General features: G+C 45.0%; 2 protein-coding genes across 4 annotated transcripts; both read left to right on the top strand.

The window, feature by feature from the left end:
• The first annotated feature begins 1,201 nt into the window (after positions 1–1,201).
• LOC120897455 (lysophospholipase-like protein 1) lies at positions 1,202–2,716 on the top strand. Its single transcript, XM_040302378.1, has 2 exons — positions 1,202–1,450; positions 1,594–2,716. Exons 1-2 carry the CDS (start codon positions 1,375–1,377, stop codon positions 2,268–2,270), a joined length of 753 nt encoding a protein of 250 aa, XP_040158312.1. The 5' UTR covers positions 1,202–1,374; the 3' UTR covers positions 2,271–2,716.
• Positions 2,717–2,836: 120 nt separating this feature from the next.
• On the top strand, positions 2,837–14,779 carry LOC120897443 (hexosaminidase D). Of its 3 annotated transcripts, none has more exons than XM_040302359.1 (5): positions 2,837–3,669; positions 3,749–3,961; positions 11,867–12,203; positions 12,644–14,232; positions 14,308–14,779. In XM_040302359.1, the coding sequence occupies exons 3-5, from the start codon at positions 11,927–11,929 to the stop codon at positions 14,470–14,472; spliced, it is 2,031 nt and encodes a 676-aa protein (XP_040158293.1). In that variant the 5' UTR covers positions 2,837–3,669; positions 3,749–3,961; positions 11,867–11,926; the 3' UTR covers positions 14,473–14,779. The 3 variants fall into 3 exon arrangements, with proteins under 3 accessions (XP_040158293.1, XP_040158291.1, XP_040158292.1); XM_040302357.1 differs by having other exon boundaries at positions 11,867–12,290; XM_040302358.1 differs by lacking the exons at positions 2,837–3,669; positions 3,749–3,961 and adding an exon at positions 8,081–8,927 and having other exon boundaries at positions 11,867–12,290.
• The last annotated feature ends 36 nt before the right edge of the window (positions 14,780–14,815 follow it).

Raw genomic sequence — 14,815 nt, 5'->3', positions numbered from 1 at the left:
ACTCCTCCGGTAGTTCCTCCTGCTCCCAGACTTTCACGATCAGCTGATGCATTTCGACGGTAAGCCTCTCCGGTCCCATCTTGAGGAGCTAGGCCGCCGGTCCATCGCTGCCGGCAAACTTATTGCTCTTAAGCTGCTTAATGGCGCTGGCAAGCTCATTCAGAGATGGCAGGGGCACCTCGTTGTCTATACCGATGCTGGTGCTGTTGTTGCTGCTGTGCTGTTGCTGTGGTGGTTGCCTTGTTCTGCCTGTTCTGTCCAGCCTCTCCTGCCTCTGCTCCATTCAGATGTCCTTCGTAGTAGCACTTCCACCTTTCGATCAACTCCCACTCGTCCGTCAGGAGATTTCCTTCCGCATCCCGGCACATTGCGGTTTTAGGAACCTACCCGCTCCGTGCCTCCTTCAATCTCCTGTAGAACAAGCGGGTGTATCCCGACTGGGCTTGCTGCTCCACCAGCTGTTCATCTGAATCTTCAAAACGGCACCGTTTGGCTTGGAAGAGCAGGGTTTGCTGTTTCCTCAGTCGTCTGTAGATCTCCACGTTCTGACGGGTTTCATGCCGTAGCATGCGGGCGCGCGCTGCATTCTTCTCGGATAGTGCTCGTCTGCACTCTTCGTCGAACCATTCCTTTTTCTCCCTACGTGATAAGCGGCCGATCTTGTGTTCGGCTGCAGTGCTGATGGCTCGTTCCACTATACGCCTGTGATCTGCGAGGGGCATCGCGGCGATGTTGTTGTCGGCCGGTAGCGCTTTCCCGAGCGCTGTCGCATACCCCTCCGCCACATCAGCACACTTCAACCGGTCCAGGTTGAGCGTTGGGGTGACCTGACTCTGTTGGTTGTTAACCACGGAGAGTTTCTGGCGCATTTCTACACGCATTCAATCGAATAAAAACATATGCGGCATAAATACATCAATTTTTGGTATAAAGACTGCACGTGGTCCCGCTAAGCGCACGTGCAACCGACAGCCGACAGCACATTTTAACGTATACAAACTGACAGCATAGCGTTGCACTGTGGTCGATGCTGTCTGTGTGCAATATTCGTTCGAATTAAATTTGTATGAGCCTATAAATCATATAAAACGATCAAATTATTTTAAATAACTGATAGAAACAAAATTTCCATAGCAAATTTCAATATTAAATATCTTGATAATGTCCGTAACATTGACAAATAGACCCACTATGAAGGGTTTGTTTACATTCTGCAGCACCGACACCAACACGAAATCGGCCACCAAATCGTGCACGTCGTGTTTTCTTTCGTTTGTTCGAAAAGATTTTGTTATTCATTAGTGTTGTAACCGCTTTGCGTACGATATCATTTTTGTTTGCTCAGCCCAAGCTTCATTAACCAATCTTAGCGTAATGCGATTGATAGAGAAGGTGTTCAATCCGACGGGCAAGAAACATGCTGGCACGTTAATCTTCTTTCATGGTTCTGGTGAGTGTTATGTAAAAACCGTACCGAGCGCAAAGGGAGCACCTAGGCCGGGGGCATAAGGTCAACATAGTTGTGATTTAAAATTCAAAAAACCCCGCATCGACCATTAACTGATCGTGCCCGTCGGACCGTCCATTTCACAGGCGACACTGGCAATGGATTGACGGAATGGATTCGGTTTCTGCTGGGCCGGGATATGGAGTTTCCCCACATCAAGGTGATCATCCCGACAGCACCGGTACAACCGTACACCCCGATGGGGGGCGAAAACTCGAACGTGTGGTTCAACCGTAAGCGCATTGAGATGGACTGCCCGGAAATACGGACATCGCTTGCCTCGATCTACGACACGGTGAACGAGATGCTGGTGCGCGAGCTGGCTGCCGGCGTGCCGCTGAACCGGATCGTCGTCGGCGGTTTCTCGATGGGCGGCGCACTGGCCATGCACGCCGGCTACCATCTGAATCGCGATTTGGGCGGTGTGTTTGCCATTTCGTCATTCCTTAACACCGGAAGTATCGTGTACGATTCGCTGGAAGGTGTTGCGCAGGACGAGCACCTGCCGGAGCTGCTGATGATGCACGGCGAGCGGGACACGCTGGTACCGCCGGAATGGGGACAGACCACGTTCGATGAGCTGGCCAAGCTGGGTGTGCGTGGTCAGTTCGTACCGCATCGTACCGCGCTGCACGAAATCAAGCGCGATCAGCTGGTGCGCGTTATCGACTTTGTGCAGAAGATTATTCCGGAACCGGAGGACAACGTATTCGAAACACCGGCACCCGACACAACGAAGGTCAGCAAAAAGGGAAAGCTATGACGGAGTTCATATCGAAGCGATAAGATAAAAGCGCGTTGAATGCGCTTCCAACAACCTTGCGATTGTGGGCATAACGTTACGCGAAATTGGTCTATTGTACGCTGCATTGTACGCGTTGATTGAACAAGATAAGGAAATGGTATAATGTGATTAGCGGAAATCGGTGTGTCGGTTGAGATTTCCTGCATTGGGAGGTAAACAAACGAGCGACAAACGTACACATACACACAGGATTGTCATTCACAACAAAACACAATTTAGTTGGTCTAAAAATAAGGCTGCGCGAATGCAGTTAAGCGCATAAGCGGAGAATGGATGTTACTATTCTTAGTATCCTCGTGGCCGTTCGTGATGGCTCGTGTGTCAGTTTTAGTTTCCCTTGGCTTAAGTTAAGCTTCGGGCAACGTTAAGGTGCGAAGTAAATAAACCCCTTTTCTACAATACAACCGTACAATCGTTCCAATATGTCATGATAATTTCACTTGTAAACCACTTAAACGTGTCTTTTTATACCGTCTGTCCTAACAACAGATAACAAAAGGCTATTTCCTTATTTAAAATTAAAAACTATCCTTAACATAGAAGCAATACACCCGTATCTAAGAATTTCCAAATAGTGAAAGCCATAGATCTAACGTTCAAAGTAATAGAATCTGGCTAGGCTGTTTTACCGACACGTGGACTCACAGTGATGCACTAAATACTTTACAGCGCCATTGGTGCATTATTTATGGTGCATATTACTTTGTAGTTCCGGTTCCTCTTTTACATTACGCTAGCTAACCAATACATTCAACAAAATCCAGCTTGATCGCCATTGGCCGTAGAACTCCGCGGCGCTGCACTTTGTTGCAGCTTTTTTTTTGAAAATTATGGTGCTAACTGCCTTTAAAACACTGGATGTAGGTCACCAGGAATCCATTAGCTATTGATTTCGTTCACACCTGTAGGTACAAACAAATCATGGCACAATGGCACGGGGGTCCCAGACACAATGCACCGTTCCGTGATGCATGAATGATATTTTTTAAACTGACTGATATCACGCAAGTCCCTAGTGAGCCGTATATGTTGTCATCGGAAGAATTACCTAGACGACACAGTTTGCCATGCCTTTTTGCCCTCGGAACACACGTTAGTGTCGGTGTGTGTAGTGTATAGTGTGCCGTGACCAGACCAGACAACCAGTAGTTGAACAAACTTTGCCACGATGGCATCGGACAGTGTTCCTGGGCCGGCTCGGGAACCCTCGCCAGAAGTTGAGGAACATTTCGTGCCTCGTTCCGTCGCCGTACTGTTCGTGTCGCAGCGTGGTTTACAGTTGAGAAAGTTTCACTCCCTACTACCGTCCGGGGGTGGTGCCACCTACACGATACAGTTTTGCGATTTGGAACGCTGGGTAAGTTGTTGAGGGCGTGTGATCGGTAACATCATTATCATCGGTTTTACCAACCGCCCGTTGATGGGTGCTTTCTCAGTCTCCACATCTAAAGCTGGCCTCCGTGGGGCTTACGCCCGACTGTTGCTCCAGCACGGATACAACCGACTCGTCCGGAAGCAATCTGCAAGGCCAGCACGCCAATGTGGTACGCTTTGTCGATTCATCACCATCGGCGGATGGTGACAAACGGGACACAAAGCAACAGGGCTGAATGGAACATCATGGAGCTGCTTAAAAACGTGTTCTACAGGTAAGTGGCATAGCCATCACATTTCATGCGGATTATTATCATAAAGTTGTGTAGACAAATTTAAAAAGCTCTTCATATTTATTACTATACAAACATTGGTATTCCCTACTCAGTTGCTTCTATACGCTCTAAAGCGTATAAGTCTTCCATATCTAAAGGATGTATCGGCGATATAGTTCGTTTAACGAAACAGTATAACGATTGTTTGTAATTAAGGGGTAAGCGTGACTTGATCAATTTAAGACTCGATCCAAGCAACGACACATTTGTATGCCGTTCCGACCCTGTAGTATACAAACATACACCATCAAATGCGGTTAAATCGGTGCATTACGTGAATTACACACTATGGAACCAACTTTCTGGATAGAAGAATAAAAAAAGCTTCATCAAATTACTTTCTGCTGGTTAATTTAAGTTGATACAGTACGATAGGTGTTGAAAAATTCGTAGCCGCTGTATCCTGTGGAATTGGATACCGGTTGCCTAATTCAATCCAATAACAATAATTTTTCAATTCACTTTTCACTCAATTATATTAATTTGAACATTACTCCTCTTCCAGAACCGTCCAAGAAAGATAGTTGTTAAAACGAGTGTGATATTTTCAATTCGTGTTTATCGAATCCACGTTGTGCAAGATATGATCCTAAAAATTACAAACAAATTACTATTATAATTAATTATAATTTTATACAAAATAATGATTTTGATTTGTCGCTTTACATTGCCAGAACTTCAAGTGGTATGAAAATACTTTTCCGATGCAAAAAAAAACATTATTCAATTACTTTTAATTATCGCGGTGGTGCTTAACAAAGCTTTTCATACCACAAACTCGTTGCAAATACATGACGACGGCTACGGGCGCATTTGCCACCCTTCATTAAACGAGCCGTCTAAAAACAGGCAATACATTTGCGAACGTTAACGATTATTGCCGCTCGGAAACACGTAATTAATGAGCTGTTTTATTGCACCTGTTCAAATTCCCATACATTCACATGTTGTGCGAATTTTTTTTTCCTTCTTTAAGCTCAAGGATTTATTTTTGCATACAGCAAAGTGCAAAAAATAATCAATCCACGAGGAAGCGGAAACACGAAGGAGGTGGAAAATAAACTCAGGATTTCTAGTTCGATAAAACTGTAAAAGTGCATTTGCACCAAATGCAACCCATGCATCGTCCTGTATTTTTCAGAGCACGTATCGACGGTTAAATGAATTGGGTTTTTTTGTTGTTCTTCTCGTACGAGCAAATTTATCAAATTAGAGTTTTCCACCTAGAAAAGTTGACCGAGCGAGAGCTTTTAGTTGGGGCTCTGCTCAGCGTACTACAGAGCTTTACATGCTTTACACAAGCACACAAAAAAGTGCTCGGAAAATGGAAAACGTGTCTGTATGCCTACCGTAACATTGTCCAACGTAGGGTGACTTCATCAACCGTATTGGCAATTAAATTTGCATTCATTGCAATCAGCCCGAGAATCTGCACATCTGCACGAGCTAGATCTGGTGAACATGGGAAACGTGAAATGTTTCACACAGCCTTTTTGCCTGCTCATTCTGTTGCGGCTATGCAAACAACGGGCGTGTTTAAACGGGGGAAAGTCATTATAAGAATCCATTCATCCCATCAGGACTTCGTATTAGCGTCAGGGTAAATGTTTGCCTTGTTCGTTAACACGCTGCTCGCAAATCACGGCGCAGTTGCAGGATATCGACACAGCTGGTAATCAACCCTGCGGGAGCAAATCCTTGAGACTGATCGTGAAGACTTACATTGGAGCACAGGTTGGAGTATAATACTTTTTTCAAATACAAATTTTACTAATTGAAATCAAAGCTGTGTTGACGTTTGCATAAAAAAATGACAGCAGTTTTAGATTTTTTATAGATTTATCAGTCGAAGTCTAACCATGATGGCGTAAAAAGTTAAATAACTTCGTTCAGAAGCGTACGCGGTCAAAGAAACCACACCATCACGAAAACGAATATCGTGTGGCTGTTTGTGGATGTCGGGTATGTCCGTTCCGGAATTTACAACAACTTGCCACTATTAGACAACAATCAGAACTTCGAAAGAAAGCTCAGTTTGGAATGGCCGACGACACTGAGCGACAAGAAGCTCCAAAGGATGCTGAAAATGAAGACCGAGGGTAAAGTGGCAAACTGTACTACGATCGCTTGGCCGGGAGGTCAATGCAACCGGCCAAACAGTGAAAACGTACTAGGAACAATGTAACCGATCAAACATCATCCAGCTGTGTTCCAACAAATATATCTGGACCAACAGAATGCGATAGCTATACTCCAACAATAGTGTTACGAAAACTGAGGAGGAATTGATCAAAATCGAAGGTAGAACTGAAACACATGCCTACACGCACGTCGTTGTCCGCCAATAATTCATAAAAGAATCATATTATGCACTACTGACCAACTCCTTTGTTATCAAAAGGCGCACTCTGATAGCGAGAGTGAGCCATACTCTGTCAACCACTGACCCTATGCGCACGAACTGTTGTAGGAACTAGTGATGTGCTCTTTGGAACTGAAAATGGAACCACTAGATCCGCAGGGAGTTGGAGTCGCCCGGAGCCACCCGGAGTCGTCCGAAAACGTGCGGAGTTGTCCGGCGTCGTCGGGAGTCATCTGGAGTCATTAGGAGTCATTCAGAGTCGTCTCCGACTACGAACGACTCGGAACGACTCCCAACGACTCCAAACAACTCCGAACGACTTTAAACAATTCCGAACGACTCCAAACAACTCCGAACAACTCCGAACGACTCCGAACGACTCCGGAGGTCTCGGACTACGTCTCCGACTACGTCTCGACGACTCCGACTCCGAACGACTTCAAATGACTCCGGATAACTCCGGACGACTTCGAACGACTCCGGATATTGCTGAGCGGACCTACCTTCCGGAGTCGGTTCCAAAATTTTCGGAATCGGATCGGAGTCGACTCAGAAGTTTTGCCAACTATACCGATCACTAGTAGGAACCTATGTGACCTATGTTATGGAAAATACCATTGACATTCTCGCGGGGCGGTCCCGCAATTCAGTCGTCAACTCGCACGACTTAACAACATGCCCGTTGTGGGTTCAAGTCTAGAACAGACCCCCCCCCCCCTGCCACCTAGCATGGACTTGAATGAATAGTGAATGGGTCTAAAAATCATGTATAGGCCGGGGCATGTCCGCTTAGGACGTTACGCCGAATAGAAGAGAAAGACCATATTGACATTATGGTAAAATAGTGACACACAAATAATAAACTCTAAATATGACGATTAATTTGAATAGTTTGTCCAGCTGTAAATAACTGCAATATTCTATTCAAACCGTGAAGTCGCATAACATAATTAAGGTCGCATGGTAGCATTTTGAACAACATGCTTGCTAGGAGTTTCCTCAGTTATTTCAACTTGGATTTGGCATATTGGCTTTCAAATAATACATCATAGTGATAACTCATAGAAAAAAACTCCTTTTAAACGGACAAATAAAAAAAACTCTTTAAAATATTAGATATATTTTGTTTCATAAGGTAGTAGAAGAGCCATTACACAACATAACGAACATGTTAATTGATGATGAGAGTTATTTTGTATAGAAGTAGTAATATTAAAACCACACAAATGATGCACTAAGTGAATATAAGTAACAACAACGATAAATAAAAACAGATTATAGCAAGGTAAAGGAAAGGAAAGAAAAATTAAAACAAAACAAATGGATAAACAAATTAAGATATGAAAACATGCAACCAGATTATTGGAACTTGAAACGCACTGAAACAAAATTGGCATACCTACATATACTTATAAAAAAAAAGATAAATTAAGAAACTTTCTCATTCTTTCACGCTACCTTAAGTTAGTTTATGGCGATTTCGTTTATTGTGCAAATGGAAGCAATTTTTATACCTAAAGCATTTTCCTCGAAAAATGGTTTCTCATGTCATTAACGAAATTCTCAAAAAATTTGAAAAACAAACAACAATTAGTATTTCAACGGCACATTGTTTTATCAAAGTAGTACATACATTTGCACATGAAGGTGTTTTCCTATTCCATAAAATCCAACAGAACATAGAAGCTTACTAGCTTTCATTAGGCTACGAAAACAAAATTGAACTTATTCCAGCTCACAGACGAAAAAAAAAGCCGGTTTATACCAACGACAAGCGTTTCCCCCGTTGTCGGAGCGTCAAAAAGGCAGTAGCATAAAAGCAGCCCGTTTTTGCCACCAAGCGCGCGCGTCCAGACAGTGTGTAACGCTTCCGTCGTGTTATTCCGACGTGCAGACGCCCGATTCGGCGCACTGATGCACTTTCCCACCAATCGGGCACAACAAAACAAAAACCGAAAGGTGCCACCGCTGCTGACGAACAACACGGGAGCAGCCTTCGCGCGGACACGGATTGGCACCTAGCGTTTTGCGGAGCAGGAAGATGAAAATGCTGTAACTGGAAAGGGCTTTTGCCGTCGCCGGCTAAGAGACAAGGGGGACGTAAAATTCTTTAAAACTCGATACCGACCGACAGGACGTGTTCACTCTGTGGCTGCTGCTGGGCCGGATAACATTGACCACCAGCCGGATAACATTGGTTAACAAGGTGGTTGTTGTGTGATTATTGCTGCTGGAAAATTTTGCAGCAAAATGGAGAACGTTTAATCAGAGGTTTGGCTCCTGTGTAAGTGTCCTGTGCATTTGTCCGGCTGGTGACAAGTAGTTTCGCGGCTCGTGGTAAAGCATTTTCCTCATTGTGCAGTGTTTGTTTGCTCGGGCGAAGGAACAGATGCGCAACAAATCAACGTGGAAAACGTGAGCCAGATGATTTGTGTGATTGTGGCAAAAAGGGAACTGTGATGCTAATTTATCAATAAAACCACCGTGTCGAAACGAAAGTGAAAAAGAGTGAAGCGCTCAGTTGTGAGATTCATTGTGAAATAGGTAAGAAAAGTGAAAATTGCACCGGTGATTAGTTGTACAGATAAAGTAGAGCATTTAATCTTTTACTTTTCGGCATAAAAATCAGTCACTGCAGTGGTTCCTGGGTTAACTCTGTTCTGGTGTGCCCGCCACGCCACACCACCCAAGGATGCAAAAACGCTTGATTAATCATTCATCCCACTTTTCATTAGTATGGCCTCCCAATGCTGTTTACTAAATCATACAGATAGCTCACAGAATGAAGAGATTGAATTTAATCGACGAAGTATGTTGCTCAACTTTTAAGGGGTAGAGGTTTTAAACATCGGATTAATGAAGTATGCTGTCAAATCAAACCCTACAAAAGGGACCCAAAGATCCAAAGCTAATGTGCTTCTCGCTCGAAGGACAGTAGAAGCAGTTAATTGCCACTCTAATCACGAACCATTCACGAATGAATCTCTTACTGTCGCCTGCTTCCCGTTCCCCTCAGGACGCTCCAACGTGTGTATGTGTGTGTGTGTACCAGCAGAAACACAAGCTGAAGGAGACACCCCTGAAGGAGACACATTTCAGAAATACCAAGCGAAACTTTTTCAAGAATCATGTTTTCCCGTGTGTTCAAATGCATTCCACCACAAATTCTTCCGCGCCTCGAGGAATCGTTCCCGGCTTTCAGAAGTACCACTCCAGCAAACCACCCGTACATGCCCTCCATCCCAATCCCATCAAAAACAAGACCCTTTGATGTTTTGCTGTCCTTTTTCCGGTTCTTTGCTATGTTCGCGACCTCCATCTAATGATCATTGTCCTCGGTCAACAGCGCACTGTTCCAATTGCCCTCGGAAGACCCCCTTCTTTACCCTGCCTTTACCAATATCTCCACTACCGGGGCTTCAATGCCGACAAATTCACATATTTTTTCAAATACTCAATAAACACATTCGCCTGCGCCAGCCTTTTACGGTAACTGGCGGCATGCCACAGTCTTTCGTACTGCGCTCGGGCTGCGCTACTGGAAATACTGGTCCCCCTTTTTGGCACACGTTTTGCGGGAGCGGGTTTTGGATGCGGGATTCGAGCTGAATATTTAATGTTACGAAAATGTTTGGAGCTTTTTTTTGGCCACGACGCGGAATGCAACAAATTAAGGGAATGCATGATGAGAGACGATACGATAATAGGGGGGAAATAACTGTTGCGTGTTGGTGTGGATGAAGTTGCGTTTTGCTGTTTCGTAGAAATTATGTGTTTTGGTGGTGTACAGTGTTTGAAAGGTAATTCGTCTGTCTTAAGAAGTGATCATCTTTTTGCGTGATCGATCTCACAATATTAGCATTGATCACTTATTAAAAACGGTGGTCAGTTTAATTTTGTACGATGATCCATTAGTTTTAGCACAGAGGATCCTGATTTACAGAAAATGTACGAATTTAAATATACGAATCGAGATGTTTCTATTAAGGAGGCTGCAAAAGTTTCAAAAGACTATTACCATATTTTAACATGTGTAATAACTACTAGCCCTTAGCAAGGATAGTCAGGCATATGTATGATGAGGCACATGGCTCAACCTACATTAGAGGTTAAGTTTAAGAAGGGTTGTTTGGTAAGGTTATACTTCTTGATTCCTGTACCCCGAGACCGACTATTTCAAGATTTTAAGATGGACTTAAATGAATGATAGTCGTGGCTAAGAGGTAAATCAACGAACGATATTTAGCTTACTTCTGATACCCTCAGACGATCGCGATAATTGTTATTGTAATGACGCACCAGAGCCGGTCTCGTGGTACAGTCGGCAAGTCGTACGACTTAACAACATGCCCGTCAAGGGGTCAAGCCCCAAATGGACCGTGCCCCCTGTATACGTAGGATTTATGACTATTCTTATATGGGTAAATCAATAAGCAAGTTCACTTGTGGTACAGGAGGCAGTCCTTGACCGACAACGGTCTGTTGTGCCAGAAGAAAGAATAAGAATGACGCACCTTCTCTTACTTTCCACTAATATTCGTTCTACTAAGAAACGCTGACTATCGGGATGAAGTAAAAACAAAATTCTGTCAAACGATAACGTGATTATCAGTTTCACCTCTTACACCAACATAGGGTAAGAAGGATGTAAGAGTTAAAATATATTACCTCAAATGCTGATTCAATGCTACAAATCTGGGGCATATATTTTCATGGAATAATACTTAAAGGAATTAACCAGTTCATACACACATTCAAGACAACCAAAACAGTTCTAACATGGAACATTAGGAGTTACTCCATGGAACACAATGGGGTTTTAGTGTAAATTTTGTGTATCCCTAACGTGGATCGCAAATAATCCACAATCCATTGATCCGCCTCATCATATTTCAGTGTGCTATGAGCTATTGCATCTGGAAATGATTACTTACAATAATCAATTTATAATGATAATCTTGATTTTCCAGTCTGTTTATAGACAATAAATTGACTGAAACTGAAATCTGTGTTGTCTGATTGTGCGCTGTTCCTTATATGTCTATCAAATCTATTTTAAATCTAATTTATCTCATAAAAATGAGAAAAATCTTCCTATCATTATGAAGGTTGTGATGCTCATTATAGGCAAACATTACATGAGACATACCTAAAGATGGCCTAGGACAACTACTTATATTTCACGCTGTATAACGTGATAATATTTTGTTGTTTTGCATAACAAGCACAAATACGATTGATTTCCTGAAAGCTACCCGTATCCATGATTTCATTGGGCAATTTGCTATAAAATTTTAGCCTTTTAAAAAAAGAAGGAGTTCTTGATACGCATTATGATATCACATTATGATCTTATCTTATTTCGCTTCGCCAATTTCCAATTTTTCGACACTTTTGAAATAATTTGATAATTCACTTCTAAATCCCCCATTGAATCAATGATTTTTTTGACCCCGATAACCCCGCCGATCTATCTATTTCAGATTTTAAAAATCAACCAACCCCTCCCAGCCATCACCTACAACCAACAAAACACGCCCGCAATGCATTCCCGCTTGCTGATAGTTTGCTGGCGGCGCAAACTGTTCTTTCTCGGCGCTTCGCTGCTTTTCCTGCTGGCGCTGTGGTTTTGGGGCTTCCTGTACACTACACACATTACCGAGGACGGTGGTAAGATCGTGTCGGTAAGAGAGCTGATGCTCGGCAGCGCACACGGAGGACGGCACGAGAGTTTGCTGCAGCGATTGGGTTTCCACGAGCGACACGACCCTGCCCTGGACGGTGGCAGCAATGGAGTGGAGCCGCATGGTGCAGCACACGGTGAGCAAGGATCGGTTCAGCTTGAGGGCGATGAGGGAGGCGTTAAGTTTGTTAAACCGACACCGGGTGGATTGCGATCCGCAAAGGGTATGTTCACAACTTACCAGCTAAACGATACTAATCAGTCGCTAGACAGTTTCGGTAGATATTCAGAGCCAATTGGCCGGGCATTCTTCAAGTGTGGATTTCTTTTTACGGTTGTAGGACTTGTAGTGTAATACTTACAATTGTGTTTAATAATTTAATAATAATTACTATGAGGTATTCAACTAATTTCCTTAATATAAACTTGAACTAATTTCTATCGTTGCTCGTTATGAATCATTCCAGTAACATGTTGGTTTCAAATCAAAAGCTTCATTTCTTTAACACGTCTAGCTGTTCTACTTGTAGTACCTTCTTTATAATTCGATTTATGGTTATATTTTTCTTTATTAAAGTTCGCCACACCAACGATTGGGATGCAATTATGCAGGATCGAACGGATGAAGGGAAACAGATCAATCAACAACCAAGTGGCAAAGGGCAACCATCACGTCACATCTCAGACGAAATGCGCATGGCCGCCGAGCGACAGAGCCATTACGAGCACGAGCTGAAACGGATGGGCGTCCCGGTGATTGCCGGCCTAGGCCCGGGCGGAAGACCTCCACCGGCCCAACGGTTGGTGCATTTCGATCTGAAGGGAGCGCCACCGAAAGTGTCCTACCTGCGACGACTGATGCCGATCCTGAAAACGCTCGGTGCGACGGGCATTCTGCTAGAGTACGAAGACATGTTTCCTTACGGTGGCTCGCTGCTACCGCTGACAGCACGGAACGCGTACAACAGGGACGAGATATTGGAGCTGCTCAAAAGCGCGTTCGCACTGGGTCTCACCGTCATCCCGCTGGTGCAAACCTTTGGCCATCTCGAGTACGCGCTGAAGCTTAAAGAATTTGCCCACCTGCGTGAGACGGAGGATTCGCCGCAAGCCCTTTGCCCGAGCTACAACGCTTCGATGGCATTCGTGGAGGAACTGTTGACGCAAGTCATTGAGTACCATATGCCGGCCGAAAGTGGGAATCTACTGCACAAGGAAGATATCGAACGATCGACCCCGAAGCTAACCCACATTCACATCGGCTGCGACGAGGTTTACCGGCTGGCTGAGTGTCCACGCTGCCGCCACCGGCTGAAGGATCAACTGTTTCTCGATCACGTGTACAACGTGGCCACGATCGTGCGCCGTCGATGGCCCCATCTGCGCGTCATCGTCTGGGACGATATGCTGCGACATATGGCGCTCGATGCACTGCAAGCCTCCGGCATTGGAAAACTGGTCGAGCCGATGATCTGGGTGTATGCGGAAGACATCTACAAGTTTGTACAGTCGACCACGTGGGAGAAGTACGCAGCGGTATTCCGTACGGCCTGGGCTGCGTCCGCCTTCAAAGGAGCCCATGGCGAGGGATTGCTGATGCCACCGATCAGGCGCCATCTGGAGAACACACTCCGATGGCTGGCAGTGATGCAGGGCGAGGGCAATCGGTTCAGTCACGGACTGCAGGGGCTTGCCTTGACCGGCTGGCAGCGGTACGATCACTTTGCCGTGCTTTGCGAGCTGCTTCCGGCGGCCCTGCCCAGCCTAGCGATCTGCCTTTCGACAGCGGCGAAAGGATACTTTGACGTGAGCGCACGCACCAACCCTATACTCAGCAGCCTAACGTGCCCGGAGCCGACGGGGGAGCATCATGCCTGGTTGGAGCTGCACAGGGACTCGATGATGGTGATGTTTTCGCGCTGCATGTTCCCTGGCAGCATGATCTACCGGTTCATACTACGCCTGGCGACACTAACGACCGAAACCGAGGAGTACACCGATGCGATCCGGCAGAGGCGCGGATGGCTGACGGACTACAATATTCGGCACAATTTTAGCAGCGCAGCACGGGTCGACGATTTGCTTGGCGAGAACTACCGCCTGCTCAACGCCGTCTCGAACCTTGCACGAACGGCTGCCTCCACACTGACGGAGGTGTACGATCACGTAAGTCAACAGATGTGATCAACTATTCGATTAAATTGATGGAAGCACATTCTTTTCCCTTTTCCCCCTCCCCAGTGGACCTATGGTGAATTCATAGAGCAGCGAATTTTTCCAATGCTAGAGGAGCTGAAGCGGTTGGAACGTGCCGGTGAGGGGCTGAAGAAACGACGCGTCTGGCCACAGCGTCCGCTGCCCTATCTGAAGCCGTTTGAAGTGCTTGGAATCGACGAGAAAACCTAGCTAGCCGAGTATGTTAAAATTTCCCTCCATTGATAATCGGATTAAGGAAAAAGCACAAGATTTTAAACCCAGCACTCTCGGTTCGCAGTTTCGGGCCTGTTTTTGTATACGATTCATCTCTTTCTCTACAAAAGTTGGGTGCTAAAGACAACCCAACAGATTTGTCACCCAACACTGACTGACAGAGAAAGAGTGTATGTGTGTGCGCTAGTTAAGAGATAAGTGATTTAGTTAATAGACATTTTGGGATAGTGTGTAGATGAAAGTGTAGCTTAAAGAAGCTCGAAATAGAAACACGAAACGTATGGCGGTGGCCTTCTTTTCTCAATAATCCGAAATAACC

This window comes from Anopheles arabiensis, chromosome 2, assembly GCF_016920715.1.
Source record: "Anopheles arabiensis isolate DONGOLA chromosome 2, AaraD3, whole genome shotgun sequence".
NCBI lineage: Eukaryota > Metazoa > Arthropoda > Insecta > Diptera > Culicidae > Anopheles > Anopheles arabiensis.
The sequence above is the reverse complement of the archived record's forward strand: the minus strand, read 5'-3'. Positions and strand labels throughout refer to the sequence as shown.

Coding starts and splice junctions, on each gene's coding strand:
- LOC120897455 (XM_040302378.1), top strand. CDS start 1,375: ATGCGATTGATAGAGAAGGTGTTCAATCCGACGGGCAAGAAACATGCT. Junction 1,451..1,593: donor AATCTTCTTTCATGGTTCTG/GTGAGTGTTATG, acceptor TCCATTTCACAG/GCGACACTGGCAATGGATTG.
- LOC120897443 (XM_040302357.1), top strand. CDS start 11,927: ATGCATTCCCGCTTGCTGATAGTTTGCTGGCGGCGCAAACTGTTCTTT. Junction 12,291..12,643: donor TGGATTGCGATCCGCAAAGG/GTATGTTCACAA, acceptor TCTTTATTAAAG/TTCGCCACACCAACGATTGG. Junction 14,233..14,307: donor TGACGGAGGTGTACGATCAC/GTAAGTCAACAG, acceptor CCCCCTCCCCAG/TGGACCTATGGTGAATTCAT.